The sequence below is a fragment of the Centruroides sculpturatus genome, unplaced genomic scaffold (assembly GCF_000671375.1).
Source record: "Centruroides sculpturatus isolate CEXI.00-Female unplaced genomic scaffold, Cexi_2.0 scaffold159, whole genome shotgun sequence".
Taxonomy (NCBI): domain Eukaryota; kingdom Metazoa; phylum Arthropoda; class Arachnida; order Scorpiones; family Buthidae; genus Centruroides; species Centruroides sculpturatus.
The window spans coordinates 582,229-599,004 of record NW_019384659.1 but is presented as its reverse complement, the minus strand read 5'-3'; the positions used below and the strand labels follow the sequence as shown (position 1 = coordinate 599,004).

At 29.0% G+C, this 16,776-nt stretch overlaps 1 protein-coding gene across 1 annotated transcript in view; it reads left to right on the top strand.

Moving 5' to 3' along the window:
* The window catches only part of LOC111626507 (ubiquitin thioesterase ZRANB1-like), a 48,776-nt gene that overhangs the window by 6,716 nt on the left and 25,284 nt on the right, over positions 1 to 16,776 (top strand). Inside the window, exon 2 of the mRNA XM_023369905.1 lies at positions 12,973 to 13,350. Coding sequence (XP_023225673.1) covers positions 12,973 to 13,350 — 378 coding nt within the window. The remainder of the gene's footprint in view (positions 1 to 12,972; positions 13,351 to 16,776) is intronic.

Sequence of the window (16,776 nt, the reverse complement as noted above, 5' to 3'; positions counted from 1 at the left end):
GTTTTTATAAAACTATGATTCAATTTTTTAAAAGTATAGTTTTAATAAGAAATTTTAAAGTTTAACTAATTCAAAAGCATAATTTATATAAATATGTTTTGTGTAAATGTTTCTTGTTACAGTTAACTATAATGAACAATTAAATTTGACATGCATTTGAGATTATTAAATTTTTAATAATCCTTTGAATGAAAAGAGATAAAGATCTTAATATGTTTCATGATTCTTATTCTTATTAACATCTTTACTTTCAGGCAATTTATTATTATTCATTCTGTGTGATTATTAATTATTATATCTGTTTAGAAATTATGATACAACTCTTTGTTCATTGAATTATTATCTGTTGTTATAGTGTGTTTGTCAGCAGTAGTCATTTCAAATATTCATTGTGACTTTTCCAAATAATGAAAACATTTAGCCAAATATTTACATTAGACATAGAAAAGGAAAACAATTTGTAATACAGAAAATATGCTACTAAAAAAGTAGATTAACTGTAATTTAATACAAAAACAATTTCTTAACAAAATTTTATATGTAAAAAATGATTTTATTATTAATAAATTAATCCATTCTAATGTGTCTATTTTATTATTATTATTTTTTTATATTTCATTATTATAAGTGTAAAATATATCTTTGTAATAGTAAAGTGAAGGAAAATTTATTTTAAAAATTTCAGAACTTCAATTTAAATATATATTTATCATAAATTTTCTGTTGTATTTATTTCTAATCTTTGAATCCTCACTTATGTAATACAAGTGAAGTAAGAAGTATATATATTGTATACTTATACACTATATAGAGAAAAACTTATATACCATGATTCATAATATACATAAATATGTATATTCTGGTAGATAAGTTTTCATCTATATAAACATTTCAACAAAGTTTTCATCTATATATCATCTATGTTAATATAACATTAGCAACTGACTGAATAACAAATTACATTAAAAATTTGATGCAATGAACTAATTTTTAACAAAAGTTATTATTAACACATGAAATTAAAAAAGTTCTTACTACAGTTCTTAAAATAAGGATGATTTGACAGATATGATAGTGTCCTCTAGTTTCTCACAAAAAGTAATTTTTTAAAAGTAAAAAATTTCTAAATGAATTTTCTTTTCCTCTAAATTAACATTTTTCGTTTTTATTACTTTAGAATGTTCAAGTATTTGATGTTATTGCTTACATTATTTTTTGCAAATTTGTAAACAAACTTAACCAAATAAAATTTATATAAAAATACTTAGAATAATTAAAATGTTATATTGCTTGCTTTTAAATGAAATTTTTTACTTTTATTTTTTATATATCAGAATTTTTGTATATGAAAACTAAACTAATCATTTAAAAGTTAATTTTCAATATTTCTGCAGAGACATTTTTGAGTTTTCTTCTTTTTCATGTAAGCTGTTGTAAAATTTTTTATTATAATAGTCTTTTCAATAAATTTTGAAAAACTTCATTAAATTGGAAAAGTACTTTTCGGAATAGTTTCTTATTAACTATGTATATTAGATGATTTTTATTTAGTATTTTAATCTGTATTCTGTTTTTCTATTATTTGAAACTTATACTGTTTGAACTCCAAACTATGAAATTTATATGTTGGCATAAACTTAAAGTATATACTTACACATGTTGAAATATTCTAATTTTGTAGATAATTATCAATACATATATACATGCAAGCAAGTGCAAACAGTTTTATGATAATTAAAGAGAATCTAATTAAATATTTTTAATGTTAATAATTGAAGTAGAAACAAATGGTGTGTTGATTAATAGAGAAAAATTTAAATATTGATAGCATAATTGAATTATAATTTATAGTAAAAATAAACAGAAAGCTGATAAAGTAAAACTCAGTTCAGTCACTTGTTTATTCTGAAAGTGTTAAATTGCAAAATGGTTTGTTACTGCAGGTTTAAAAATAAACAGTTTTTCACTATTTATCTTAGTAATAGATTAAACCAATAAAGAATCATTTGTGTATTTAAACAGAAGCCTGCAAAACAGTAAGTAGTCAACAACAAATAAATCTGATCAGTTTCTCATGATAAAAGGAATCCTTAATATATAAGTTTTTAAAATAACCTGTGTACTGAAATCATACTGAAATTAAAAATAGATACAAAAGTGTCACAACCTTGAAAAATATATACAGTAACAAAATAAGAAAAAATAAAACTTTGAGAGAGAATATTTTAATAATTATTTTTAACTTGTGGTTATTGTTATGACTATTATTATTTTGATTTAATTGTTTGGATTGTAATATTCAAAAAGAATATTTCTTTGTTCTTAGAAATCACTAAATTTTTCTGTCTGACTGATAAAATAAATTTTTTGCATTAAAGATTATCTAGTATTATTGAATCATGTAATCATATTTAGATTGGTTTCTAAATATAAAGTGTTTTATCACAATGTAAGCTTATTTAATGCTAAGTAATTTCTATTGTGTAAATTATTTTAACTTTTTTAGAAATTTCATTTTAAAATTTTATTTGATATTTTACATATATATACATACACACACATACATGCACATATAACTTAAAAATTTAATTTTATGACCATATTATTGAAATTAATTTATTTGTTGAATAATATTTTAGTGTTGTTCTTTTACACAGGAACAGATTTTAATTAAAATTTATTAATAAAAGGTAATATATTAAAATTCCATTTTTATAACATACATAATTATCATACAGTAAATTAAATGCTAATATATTAATAACAGAATGTTTTATGTTAAATGTAATAAATTTTATAGTTGTATTTGATAGTTTAACGGTTTAAACTAAGATTTAACAGAAATGTTGAATACTTTTAAATGTTTTTATAAATTTTGTTAATTTATGTGTGTCAAGGACTGCCTAATCTTAAATCAAATTGGATGTTTCTTTGTTAGTGTAATATAAATAAGATGTATTAATTTTATTTATTATTGTAATATTGTTTTTTTATGATTTGAAAAAATAGAAAAATAACATTGTGTGTAACTTGATTATCTATATTTAAATTCATTTAGCTGTTACTGGTAATATATAAATAAAGTCTGCAGTTTCAAAGGTAGCATATGAGTAAAAGTAAAAAAAAATTATCTATTTATGTAACAAAAATGTATAAAACAGTTTTTAGTCTTATTTGTGAAACTTCAAGTTTAAATCTAAATTGAAATGATACATTTTTATTGTGAATGATGATAGAATTAATAGGATATCTTCCTTATAATTTGTGATCATTTGGTGATGATGAATAAAAGAATATATTTTTATTAAGGTATTTATTTGAATTTAGCTAAAATGCTTGTTTTGTTTTATTTTAACAAGAAACTAACCTTTACTTTAGAAGTTTTTACATGTGTATGTGTTAGCCAATTTTTTTCATGTGGGTGAACAACCTTGGGAGTATCTTTGGTATTGATGTTGATGCTAGATTGTTAGCATGCGTATTTAGTGTATTAAGTATTATTAAGTGTGTATGTTAAGTGTGTGTATTATTAAGTGTGATTATGTTAATATAAAAAACAATACATATATAAATAAAATTATATTATTATAAATGAAAACATTTTNATTAACCTATCCCATGTTGAAATTTTTCTCCATTGTGTGTCGCTTTGCGTTGAATTTTCGTCCATGTTTAGCCTAACGTAAACTTTTTAAAATAATAATCATGACTATTGTATTGTTAAAAATTATTTCTTTATTTTGTACAAACAAAATAAATATATTGAAAAATATAAAAACAATAAAAAATTATACTTCAAAAGTTAATTTAGTATCAAAAATGTAAAATATTTGAGTAGCCCAAGACATAGCCAAAGATTGCAGCGCCACAGCACTGGCGAAAATTTAAATTTGCCAACTGGAATTCTTTCGGATAACTGATGTTTCAGATAATCGACACTCTACTGTATTTTAAAAACATTTTCAAACACTCGTGCATTATTACAACAAAAAAAATTTAAAAAGCTATATAAGTATGAAGAAATACTGAAATTTTCAAAAATTTTACAAGAAATTGAAAAAGGTTTCCTGTTTATTCAGCTAGAAGATATAAACAGAAACAACAATCTAGTAAATGGTTAACTGATTCTGTACCAATTCCACTTTGACTTTACATAAATTGTCATCCCTAGTCTTGTAATTTATGTAAGTATATTTATACCTATAAGTCTAGACCAGGGGTCGGCAGTTTGTCATGTGAGAAGGGCCAAATTGTCATGGAAACAGGAAAACAAAAGTACCAGAGAGCTGCATATATGTAATATATATATGTATAGGACCTATACATATGAATAATAATAATAATAAATGAATAATTTATACTGTTAATGTAAATAATAATTTATATTGTTAATTTAAATGTGCGAAATACAGCACACAACAGGGGCACCTCTAATGGCCATTTTTGGCATAATGTTACATGGATGGACACGCGTTCAATGGGATAATTATATATATATATATGCTTCAAATGCTACCACTAGCATGTGACTCATATTGATCAACATGAGTGTGGTCATATTCGGATGGGCTAAAGAGTGGTAGAGAGTATGCCGTATGAGTCAAAGTTTGTTCAGCAGCTCTATCTCATAAACTCATAAAGTTATAAGGCTGCTTGAGATGAGGTGAAATTGGAGTTTATGTCCAAAGAGCTGCTCCTGCCGACACCTGGTCTAGACTGATATGGTAGACTTATAAATGAAATAAAACTTAAATTATTATTTTTTAAATATATAAATGTCATGAATTATATAAATAGTAAATTTAAAAAATTTTTCAGATGATTTGACAAACACAATTTTGCACATCCTACCATTATAATCTCATATTTTTAGGAGTAATGTGAATATAAATTTCGTATCATGAAATTAGGAAACATCAAGAAGAGTTCATTAGATTTAGAAATTAACATTTATTAAATATTTTTCAAAGCATTCATTAAATAAATAAAAACAAATTCACAGAACTAAGATATCTACAGTGACTTTACCAAGAAAATTAATGTACTGTATATATTTTTAAAAATTAAAGGAGTCAGAATATTTATTCAGATTAAACCATTTTTGGTATTTTCAACCCCATCTTCAGATGAACATCTGATGTTCTGACAATTCAAATTTCTGTTAGTTGTTTGCATGTAATGTTTTGAATCTAGGAGTTTTAAAATGTCAAAACTGTGTTAACAGAAAGTTGATTATGTAAACAACATATTAAAGTGGAAAAAGTGTAGATAGACAAATCATGAAATGAAAACCGAATAGTTCTATCATAATTTAGGTTTTCCAAATAATTTTTATTACTGTCAGAATATAATCTATATATATACATATTTTCATATATACGAGGGCAGTTTTTTAAGCTCCAATGGTCCATAATACAAAGACAAGTGTAAATAACAAAATGAATTTATTGCCAAAAGTTAGGTACAAACATTGTTATTATAAATACTAACTACGAGGGCAGTTTTTTAAGCTCCGATGGTCCATAAAACAAAGACAAGTGAAAATAACAAAAGGAATTTATTACCAAAAGTTAGGTACAAACATTGTTATTATTTGACATAATCACCGTGAAGATTGAGGCATATGTCATATCTGTGGATGAGCTTTTCCATCACCTTGTCATAGAATGTTGCCACCAGTGAATTGAGATGGCCTTAACAACGTTGTTTTGAAGATCGTCATTAATTCATTAGTCTCAAACCACTGCTCTGCTAGCCACGTTTTCAGTTCAGGAAAGAGGTGGAAGTCTTCTACACCTTTAATTAAACACTCAGCCCCGATTTAGCACTGAGTGGCTTCCACCTCTTTCCTGAACAGGAAAAGTGGCTAGGAGGGCAGAGGTTCGAGACTAATGATGATCTTCAAAATGATGTTAGGGTCCATCTCGAGTCATTGGCGGCAACATTCTATATAACAAATTCCTCAATCTTCACAGTGATTATGTCAAAAAGTAATCATGTTTGTACCTAACTTTTGGTAATAAATTCATTTTGTTATTTACACTTGTCTTTTTTTATGGACCATCGGAGCTTGAAAAACAGCCTACGTATAAAAGTATTTGGGTAAATGCCCGGAGCTCCTTTTAGAGTTCAGAGTAGGATATCCCTATGAGCACCTCTGCCCCCCCATAAAATACTTGGTATTTAATTTTGCTGGAGTCGGAGTTGGCCTACTAAAATTATCAGGAGTTAAGTGTTTTTTCACTGACTCCACATTCCTGAATTTAACACATTATTGCTAATTTGAAGATTGTATTCTTGGTTCAGAAGCTTATTTTAAGCTTCCAGTGCATTTTTCACTGCATGTGGTTCAAACTTTGAAGTACCACTGTATTTAAAATTTTTAAATGACTTTTTCATGTTTAAAGCTTGAGGGGGGAAATATATATATATATATATTTCCCCTCTACTATATATATATAGTAGTTGTATATATTTAAACAAGACTTAATTTTCTAATTATGAGTGGTGGTTTGTTTTGTGAGCAATAAAATAATTTAAAAATAATTTTTAACAATACAATAGCGACGATTATTATTTTTTAAAAGAATTTGTTAGGATTAACATCAATGAAAATTCAATGCGAAGCTGGTTGGTTAATAGCGATATACTAATATACTATACTAATAATGTATTTTTTTCATTCTTTCCAATTATCCGACTCAATTGGGGACTCAGGTTGGTCGTATAACTGAAAAGAATGAAAAAAATACATTATTAGTATTGTATATTAGTATATCCCATGTAATTAGTATATTAGTATATCGCTATTAACCAACCAACTTTGCGTTGAATTTTCATTGATGTTAATCATAACAAATTCTTTAAAAAAATAATAATCGTCGCTATTGTATTGTTAAAAATTATTTTTAAATTATTTTATTGCTCACAAAACAAACAACCACTCATAATTAGAAAATTAAGTCTTGTTTAAATATTGGTCTCCCTTCAATGGTCGAGCCATTGATGCCAGCTAAAACATTCAAAAATTTAACAAAAATAATATTAAAGTAGCCAAGACATAGCCAAATATTGTAGCGCCTCATCACTAGCGGACATTTGAAATTTGCCGACTAGAACGGTCGATTAACTGATGTGACGGTTAATCAGGAGTTGGATAATTGATGCTTATATATATATATATACACATAGAAATGTTGAAATGTAAATGTAGGAAATACTTTACTGCTTGGTGGTTTATGTGGACACTTGCTTTGCCGCCGCAAGCTTTGTGACAATTTCTAACTCCATTTGTGGGTACGTGGCTGCTACCTGGCAGGATTTCAATGCTGCCAATGCCGCTGGGACTAACTGGTTAAGGTCGGTATTATTAGAAGGGGAGATATATTTGGGTCCCCTTTGTAGTATGCCGTGCACTTCGACGGTCATGTCCTCTTCTGTATAATTATAATGGAGTGGTTATTACCAGCCTTCTTTGTATGCGTGATGAGCTCATTAACCATTGAAGTTTTTTATTTAATTTCTTTCTTATCTCCTGAGTAGAATTACATGTTCTTAACGGAATTTCTGGACGCCTGTTTGAATTTTGAATATTCTGTTCCTTTGGAACATCCTGCACGTTGTCTTGTTAAAAATTTGTTTTTTTCACCTGAATACAACTATTATACACTTGTCGAAAGTGCTTGTGTTAATACTAAAGGAACTTTATTAATGCTGAACTCAGTGAATTTGTATCCATAAGTTATACAAATATTGGCGTGAGTTTTTAAATTTATTTTTACTTAATGTAGGAAATACATATGTAGTTAGGTAATATGTTCTAATTTTATTACTAATAGCTTTCAAGATTTATGCTGTGTCTAAAGATGAATATCCTGTATGCATTTAAAACTAAAAAGAGAAAAATTTATTCATTCTCACTGTAACTAATAAAAAATATTCAGTTGTAATTGTGAAATATGGTAAACAATTTTACTTTCCTGAGTGTTATATATAACCGAGGTAAAGTATGGTGATTAGTCAAAAATGACCCCAGATTTTTACATTCTTGGACTTGGGACCTTGAAACATCAAGAAATGCAAAAATATTTTTGGTGTTTTTTTCTGTATGTAGGGATGTTTGTTTGTTTGGGGGAAGCACAGTTTTGTTTCCTACTTTGAAGCTTAATAACTCCTGTGCTTTTTGTCAAAACTTTCTGAAATTTTGCAGGAAGGTTTGGAAATTAGATGTATTGATGCTATTAAATTTTGGTGGTTAAAGGTTGACAGGGTGGGGAGATATAAGGAGGTCATGTCTGATATCTCGAGTGGTGTTGGACTTAATGACAATTTTCCTCATTATTAGTATTTTCAATTTTTTTATAAAACTCATTTCTACCTTCAAAATTAACCTTTTTGCTATTTTATAATACACTCCTCAAAAGTGAAATTGCATCACCATAAAGGAATGCATGTAGCCATAAGCACATTACAAGACCAGTAGAGATGTAAGACATATGCAAATGATTAAAAGAAGAAACAAAGATATGCAACAGACACCTGTTTATTCAGTATGAATATGGCCCCCAAGGCACTACTACATACAGGCCACTATATTGTGAGGCATACTATCAATGAGGCTATTAATGGTTGCTTGAGGTATCAAAACAGATAAATATAGGTCATTGTTGTAACCTGATCAATAGATAAGCTGCACCTTTATATTAGCTACTTCAGCTTTTAGTTGTTTATTAAAAACAATAATTTCAAATATTACTACTAGAGCTACAACCAACAGACTGCCGAAAATCTATCGGGCTAGTTTTATGCTACTTATTAGATAAATTACGTAATCAATTTGGTACTAGAGGTAAGCGTTTAGCGTTAGGCGCCATCTCTTATTAATATTAATAATTATAAATAATTTTAATTAATTTAAATAATTTGGAACCGCTGGGAGAAAAAATCGGCCCGGAGCGGGACTCGAACCCACAACTCCTGCTTACCGTGCAGATGCGTTGCCAGTTACGCTACCCGGACCTCCGATCCGATCTCCTCTTCCAGCGTATATAATCTAACTACTTAACCATCGACGGTTATTACAACGCCGGCTGGGGACACATTCAGTGCCCACGTCCTACTTCCCATACGGCTCTCAACCGGCCATCGCAAGCCCCGGCAAGGCGTAATATATATACAAACATCTCCAACCCGATATATAATTATAGCTACAACCAACAGACTGCCGAAAATCTATCGGGCTAGTTTTATGCTACTTATTAGATAAATTANATATCGGGTTGGAGATGTTTGTATATATATTACGCCTTGCCGGGGCTTGCGATGGCCGGTTGAGAGCCGTATGGGAAGTAGGACGTGGGCACTGAATGTGTCCCCAGCCGGCGTTGTAATAACCGTCGATGGTTAAGTAGTTAGATTATATACGCTGGAAGAGGAGATCGGATCGGAGGTCCGGGTAGCGTAACTGGCAACGCATCTGCACGGTAAGCAGGAGTTGTGGGTTCGAGTCCCGCTCCGGGCCGATTTTTTCTCCCAGCGGTTCCAAATTATTTAAATTAATTAAAATTATTTATAATTATTAATATTAATAAGAGATGGCGCCTAACGCTTACCTCTAGTACCAAATTGATTACGTAATTTATCTAATAAGTAGCATAAAACTAGCCCGATAGATTTTCGGCAGTCTGTTGGTTGTAACTATAATTATATATCGGGTTGGAGATGTTTGTATATTACTACTAGTTTAACATAGATATTATTAATAGTTTCAAATAAAAACATTACTCACATTACTCACTAGAAAGATAAACATTAACTAATCTATGAGTCATATCAGTCAATTTTGAAAAAAAAAACATTTCTTGTGTACTTTCTACAACATTGAGTTGAAATATATTGCAGATATTATTACAACTGTTAAGAAATAAAGAGCTGGTACATACAGTCGACTCATCCCCATAACATGGGTTCCTATAGTTCAGATTCCTATATCACAGTGAAAAAATTGCGACCTCATTCATATAAGCATGCTAAAAGAGACTCGTATAATTCAGTAAACGTCATTGCCGACTTGTCTCGTGACAGGATTGGTCGAATCTAGACAATTGTACAAACCGTTGAGTTTATACGAGCAGCGGACCTACTAAAAACCATTTATTATTTAATGTCCATAAAAATTATATTTATATTAATGATATAATTATATTAATGATGTCTCCAAAGTTCAGCAAATTTTTCACAAAAAAAAATAATTTATCAGGAAGCACACGAATGCCATTCAATGACAAGCTCCACGATGAAAACTAGCTTAAGCAATGGCGTTGTCAAACGTTGCACACTCGGTAAGTAATCCTACAATTTTTTGTTTATAGCATAGTTTATATGGATTATTCTCAAAAAAGTATATGTATTTTGGAAATGTTGAGTTGAATTAGTCTAGAATTGATTAATTTTATGGAAGAAACCTTTCAAACAGCCATAGTCTGTAAACTGCATACGTACGGGCTGTGATTGGCTGGACTCGTAGAAAATGGATTCATAAAAACCAGAATGTATCTACCGTATTATAGGGGGGTCGACTGTACTTATAAATAAGACTTGGGAAAGTCAGATTTTTTTCATTGTCCCATGCCCAAAAATGTGTTCTTTCATTCCAATTTTGCACTAAATTTTGGAAAACTTGTGGCTAAATTCTCATATTTATATGTTAATTTTTGCAAATTTTAGCTATATTTTCAGAAAAGTGAAAATTTTCCCACAATTGCTCTGGGTGTAAAAAATAATTTTTTCTATGTATAAGTATGTATAAGAAGCCTAGATTTCTAAATTCTAGGTATTATTTGCCTAGAATTTAGAAATCTAGTCTTCTATATGCCTAGATTTTTAAATTCTGACATATGATATCTGACAACCTTGATAAGACTCATGCCCTTCAAGCCTGCCTACCTGTTGATGAGGTTACCACTTTGCAGAGTCAATCTGGTAAGCCTATACTTGTTCAAGTCATGCACGTTTTAACCTTTTCCCAATGGAGTGCAGCATAACTTTGGTTAGATTGTTGGCCACTACGTCTTATGGTATTTGCATTCTTGATTCTTACGCTCATATACCAGATACAGCATACTGATAGTTGCAACATCAAATTTTGGTGAGTTACAAACTGACTTGCCAGTGAAAATGTTGAGAGTCAAAGTTGTAGAAATATTAAATTTGAAATGTAAAAATCCAAGTAAATAAAAGCTGTGATGTATAATTGCAAAAAAACATGCTTCTGAGAAATGTATAAATGAGTTTAACTATAATTATGCAAAAAGGGCTTGTTGAGACTTAAGAGCTTAAATGTGGCCCATCATAGAATGGGTTCCTTTAGCTGTTTGCTTTTTGAATAGATGAAATTCATAGAATGTTTCTTTATTAATAAAAAGCAGTCTTAAATATCTTTTTTTGTTAGTAAAAATAACATTAATTTTAGAGGATTTCAAATCACTATTAAGTTTTTTCTGGTCCAGGAGAAAAGTCCCTAGCTCCCTCTCAACAGTCCTGGACTTGTCTGATTGACAGAATATAGATCATGTGTCATAGATGAAACTTTGATTCTGATTGACTCTGTGGCAGTGAAACTGTCACCAGAATAAATCAGTGTGTAATGGTCACCAATCATATCACAGAGGGCAGCATAAATTTAAAACAGCTGCATTCTGGGAGTCAACTTACTGAAACACTACTACTACTAATTCAATTGATTTGTTGTATTGACTCACTCACTCTTTGACCAAGACAAGCCTTAACCAAAAACCGAGACCTATGGCCCCAAAGCATATTTATCCAACTCACATTTATCAGCATAGTTTGTTTTCAGTCATGTTTTATCAACATTACAACTAGTTCAAAACACAAATTTTTAAATGCCAAGTAGAATTAATAGATCTTGCTGCAAATGATTTTTATAAAATCCTGTTTAAAGGAGTTTGTTAAATTTCTAAAAATTTTACACAGGATTTTTTCTCTTCTGGCAGAGGATTTGTAAAATCCTCTGCCAGAAGAGAATTTTAAATCTTAAGAAGTTTTCATGGGAGATATTTTATATTTTTGCTTTTATGTATTTTTGCAAACAAATCTTTTCAAAAATGAAATATGTAAAATTAAACATCACTGTTGAATGAATATCAAAGGAGATTTTAATATTGGGTGCCACAAAATTTATTCTCGATTTGATAACATCTTGAAAAAGCAGTTGCATATTTTACATTAATCTATGTCCATTGTTTTTCAGGAGTAAAAAAGTCTTAGTTTTAATCTCTGACTAGCATATTATCTTTCATACCTGGTCCCAGACTTGTCTTTTAGAGCTCTTATGGCCCTTTCCAGAAAAAGATTGGCAACCATGATCTTCTGTTGCTAACTCAATTTTTCTCAAGCATTTTTATGTATTGGTATTGAATATTAATATTTAGATATTTACATGTTAGTATTAGTATTGAATGATAAATTTTTATCATCTGAGGTAGAATTTACAATGTTTCTGTTTGAATTTTTCCCAGTATTTTTCACAGAATAAGTTTAATTCTGTGAAAAACTAAATTTTCATTTATTCATTTATCTTTTATATTTATTTTTACATTAAACCTATTTTGTTAATACATTAACATAAAAAGTTTTATTAATTTATATTAATATTACATTAATAATTATAAAAAAAATTTATTTTTACTGTATATTAAACATTCAAGCTTCTATAATCCATTGTTACATATTTTTTCTTATCAGAAAGTTTACAAAAGTTTTTATTGCCAGTTTTTTAAAATTGTTGAATGTATTATTAATGTATACTATTTTAATTTATATTAAGATGTGTTAAGTAAATTGCCATGTTTTCTTGTTAATAAGTAGCCATGTTTTCTTGTTAATAAGTAGCATAATAAAACAGTAATATTTTAAAATGAAATAAAAAGTTTCTAACATATCTTTTTGCAGATGGCACCTCTTATAACAGAATCTGAAAATAAATCTAATCAGAATGAACAAGACAGCAGTAGTGCCTTCAGTTCTAACAATCCCTACAATAAATGGGCATGTCCAGGGTGCACTTATTTGAACTGGCCTCGTGCAACCAAGTGTACTCAGTGCCTCACAGCTCGCAATGGGATTTCTCCAACAAGCCCAACATCTATGATTTTTAATGTAGAGGCAGAAAGTTCGATGGTTGGGCAGACACTTACAGACGATGGTTTAATATCTCCTAAATCTACTTTATCTGATAGTTATCATAATGATAGAAATAAATCATGGACTAGATCTATAAAATGGACGTGTGCAACATGTACTTATGAAAATTGGCCAAAATCTCAAAAGGTATTTTATTATGATTTTAAAATTTACTTTTTAAATGAAATGTTAAACTATTTCTGTGTTTCAAAATTTAATTCAACATGACTTTTTGTAATTGTTTTCTTTATTGAAAGTACTTCTAATAGAAAAATTAAGTTATAATATCAGAATAATATGTAGTAGTCTTGCAAACTCAACTTAATGTGGACTGAGAAAGTAACAAGTTATGAAAAATGACAGGTTTTTCATAACCTATTACCTTCTTAGCATAGTCACTAGCATAATCACTATGCTTGTTTATAGTATAGTGATTATGCTAGTCTAAATAGCAGAATTTTTGTATAGGTATTTTATATATGAAAATTCATATACACATTAACTACATACCAATAGTGACTATTTCTACTTGTAGTTAAATTTTAATTTTAAAAAATATTGGCTATTTAGTTGCTACTTTTAAGTTAGTTACATTTGCCATGTGTGTTTTGCAGTGGTACCTTGGAAAAAAGATTACAATGGATTCTCAAGCTATCATTCTCATATCAATTGTTTTCCTGCATCTATCAGTTGTTTTCTCCAGTCCCAAATAAGGACCCACATACATAATGTTAATTTTTTGCATATTCTTCATTCCTGCAATGTTTGTTCTGTATTTTAACTGAAAGAAAAATGTTATCCTGCATCAATTGTTTTACTCACAATAGAGGGTGCTAAATTTGAACACAGATTTTCATGTACTAAAAATAAAAGCATATCAAATTTAATAGTTAAACCCATCGACTACAGCTAACTAGTTTTTATTGTGATTTTTGGCTACTTTTTGTCTACTGCTTTACAAAATACGGTTTTTTATTGGTGACATTTACTCTTAAAGCCTGGAAACACTGGGAAAATTAGCACATTTTCTCAGGGTTGTCCGTATGATAATTATCATATTTGTACAATTATTTCAGGTGCCATAAGATAAGCCTGTAATATAAGATTATAATACATAAGATGTATAATAATGTCTGAATGATAATAGGGTTTTATATGATAATTTCATAAATATGCTTTACCTTTACAATCTTCAATGTCAATTTCCTATACTGTTTATAATTCTTGGCCAGTGCTGCCATTTTACTAACCAAATATCAAACTCAGATTTTTAGATACTTAATGAACTATCAATACATCTTCTGTTACTGAGAATTGTTTATTAAATAAAACACTGACATTTTCAACCTAATAGAATAGGCCATCTTCAGGTGTAATATGCTTTACTCTGAAAACAGCCGTTAATTTTTGAAAAAACCAGTTTGCAGTTCCTTTTTTACATATCACCTTTTCATTGATATTGTGTGTGTGTTTTTTTTTTGCTGCCAGAGGGCTACTAAATTTTTGGGAAGTTTTTAGATTGATATATTCTTGATTTCTAAAGTGCACCTTTGTTATACTTTTTGAGACTACTAACTGCTATACTTTTACACCTACTGATAAAATACCCAAATTGATGTGAAAAGAAAATTTATGCAAATAAATATTCTCTTGAAATGCCATTATGCTTCTACTTGTACAAAATGTAATAAAATGTATTAATATAGTACTTTTAGAGAAGTTTCCATCTAGTGAATTGTCTAGAACTAAAACTTTTTTGGCATAGAGAGTTGCAATTACTTGAGGAGTGGACAAAAAATTTTAGATGGTGACGAAAATTTGGAAAAACTAAGGTTTATTCATATGAACTAAGTATGGTATATAAAGGAATGTGTTACATATTTGTTAATAATAATCTGTTAATGTTTGGTATGTTGAAATTGTATGAAAAAAATGTAAATTTTAGCTTATGCTTATTCAGAGGTTTGTTTTGCATCATATATTATAAGGGTGTGTCATGAAAATTTCATTGCTAAATGGAGTCTAAAAACTTTTTTGTTGTAAGAAGGGATTGCAGATGAAAAGTTTACGAGATTCTGACTTAGGGAGAACCTTGATAATATTTCTGTGGATATAAGGTGCAAGTATAAAGCAGGGATGCACAACTTGTGGCCCGGGGGCCACATACTGCCCCTTTCAATGTTTATGTGGCCTGCAAAAGGTACAGGCCAAATCCCTTCTTTCAAGTGTGTCTATGGATTATTCACTCTGTTGTGATATGGGTCCTGTTACTTTAATGCAGTGAAACAAACCCTTCCTATGTTAAGTCTATGGAGAACCTTTTCCACTTGATTGGACAATAAAACTATTACTTAAGCTCAGATTGGCACTTTCTGGCTTGAAAGATTTGGCTTTATCTAATTAAAGTAACCAAGAATCTGAAGCCTGGGAAAATTGCCGTCAAAACTACACCTCCTTCGACTATACCAATCAGAATCTAGAATGTAACAAAAAGTGTTGTAAAATGGTCTGGCCTCCTGGTCGGTAAACTGAATCCTAACCTGGCCCTTCTTCAGAAAAGGTTGTGCATCCCTGTATAAAGGATCAAGATAGATGTACAATAAATTTAAGTGAAATACAATAATTTCAAAGTTAATAGGAAATACAATGATTTTCTCCTATACAATTGGCAACATTGCATTGTCTTGAGGTAGAAGAGATCATGTCTGGACAAGTGAGAAAAATCAGAACCCTTTTCTGTAAGAGAATCAACACATCATAAGTGACAAAAATTTATAATTTCACTAATATTTTCAACACTTCTATGGTATCATCTTCAAGTGCAAGAAAAGAGTCAATACATTAAGTATTCTTACCAAAAGAAAATAAAACAAATTTCAGTATTCTTAACAATTTTTTAAAATATAGAATAAATGAATGTCTGTGCACATACTCCATATCGTTTAGTATTATAGAAAGGCATCATATATTCTATCACTGAAAAATACACATTTCATATGAGATAAACAATAAAAGCATCAATATCATAAATTTCCCATGTCAATCATTTTCCTGCATCAGTCATTTTTTCCTCCAACTTCTGCCAAAAACAATAGATTGAGAATCCACTGTATATGCTTTAATATGCGAAATTGATGCTAGTGAATAACGATAACTTATTTGATCCTAGTGTTTAGTTATAGAGTTAGAAATTAGATCACTTATTTTTTTGAACAACATGTTGAGTTTTACAGAATGTTGAGTTATCCAGGACTCTAGTTAAAATTTTAAAAAATTTACAGAGCCCTTACTATGTTTTTATTTATAAAGCAAAATAACTGCCTGAAATATGTATAAATTAAACATATTTTATTGATCTATTTATTTCAATAGAGAGTTTATGCAGTGATATTTTCTTTTATGCTTTACAAGTTTATATATAGTGTAATATTAAATATTATAGATGGCATTTATATGAGTACTCATTATATTTATGATACATTTTGAAAATAAAGGCTTTTGACAGATGGTAGTTATAACTTCAAATTAAATAAGTAACAAAACAAAAATTAAATTATTAATTAAGAAATATTG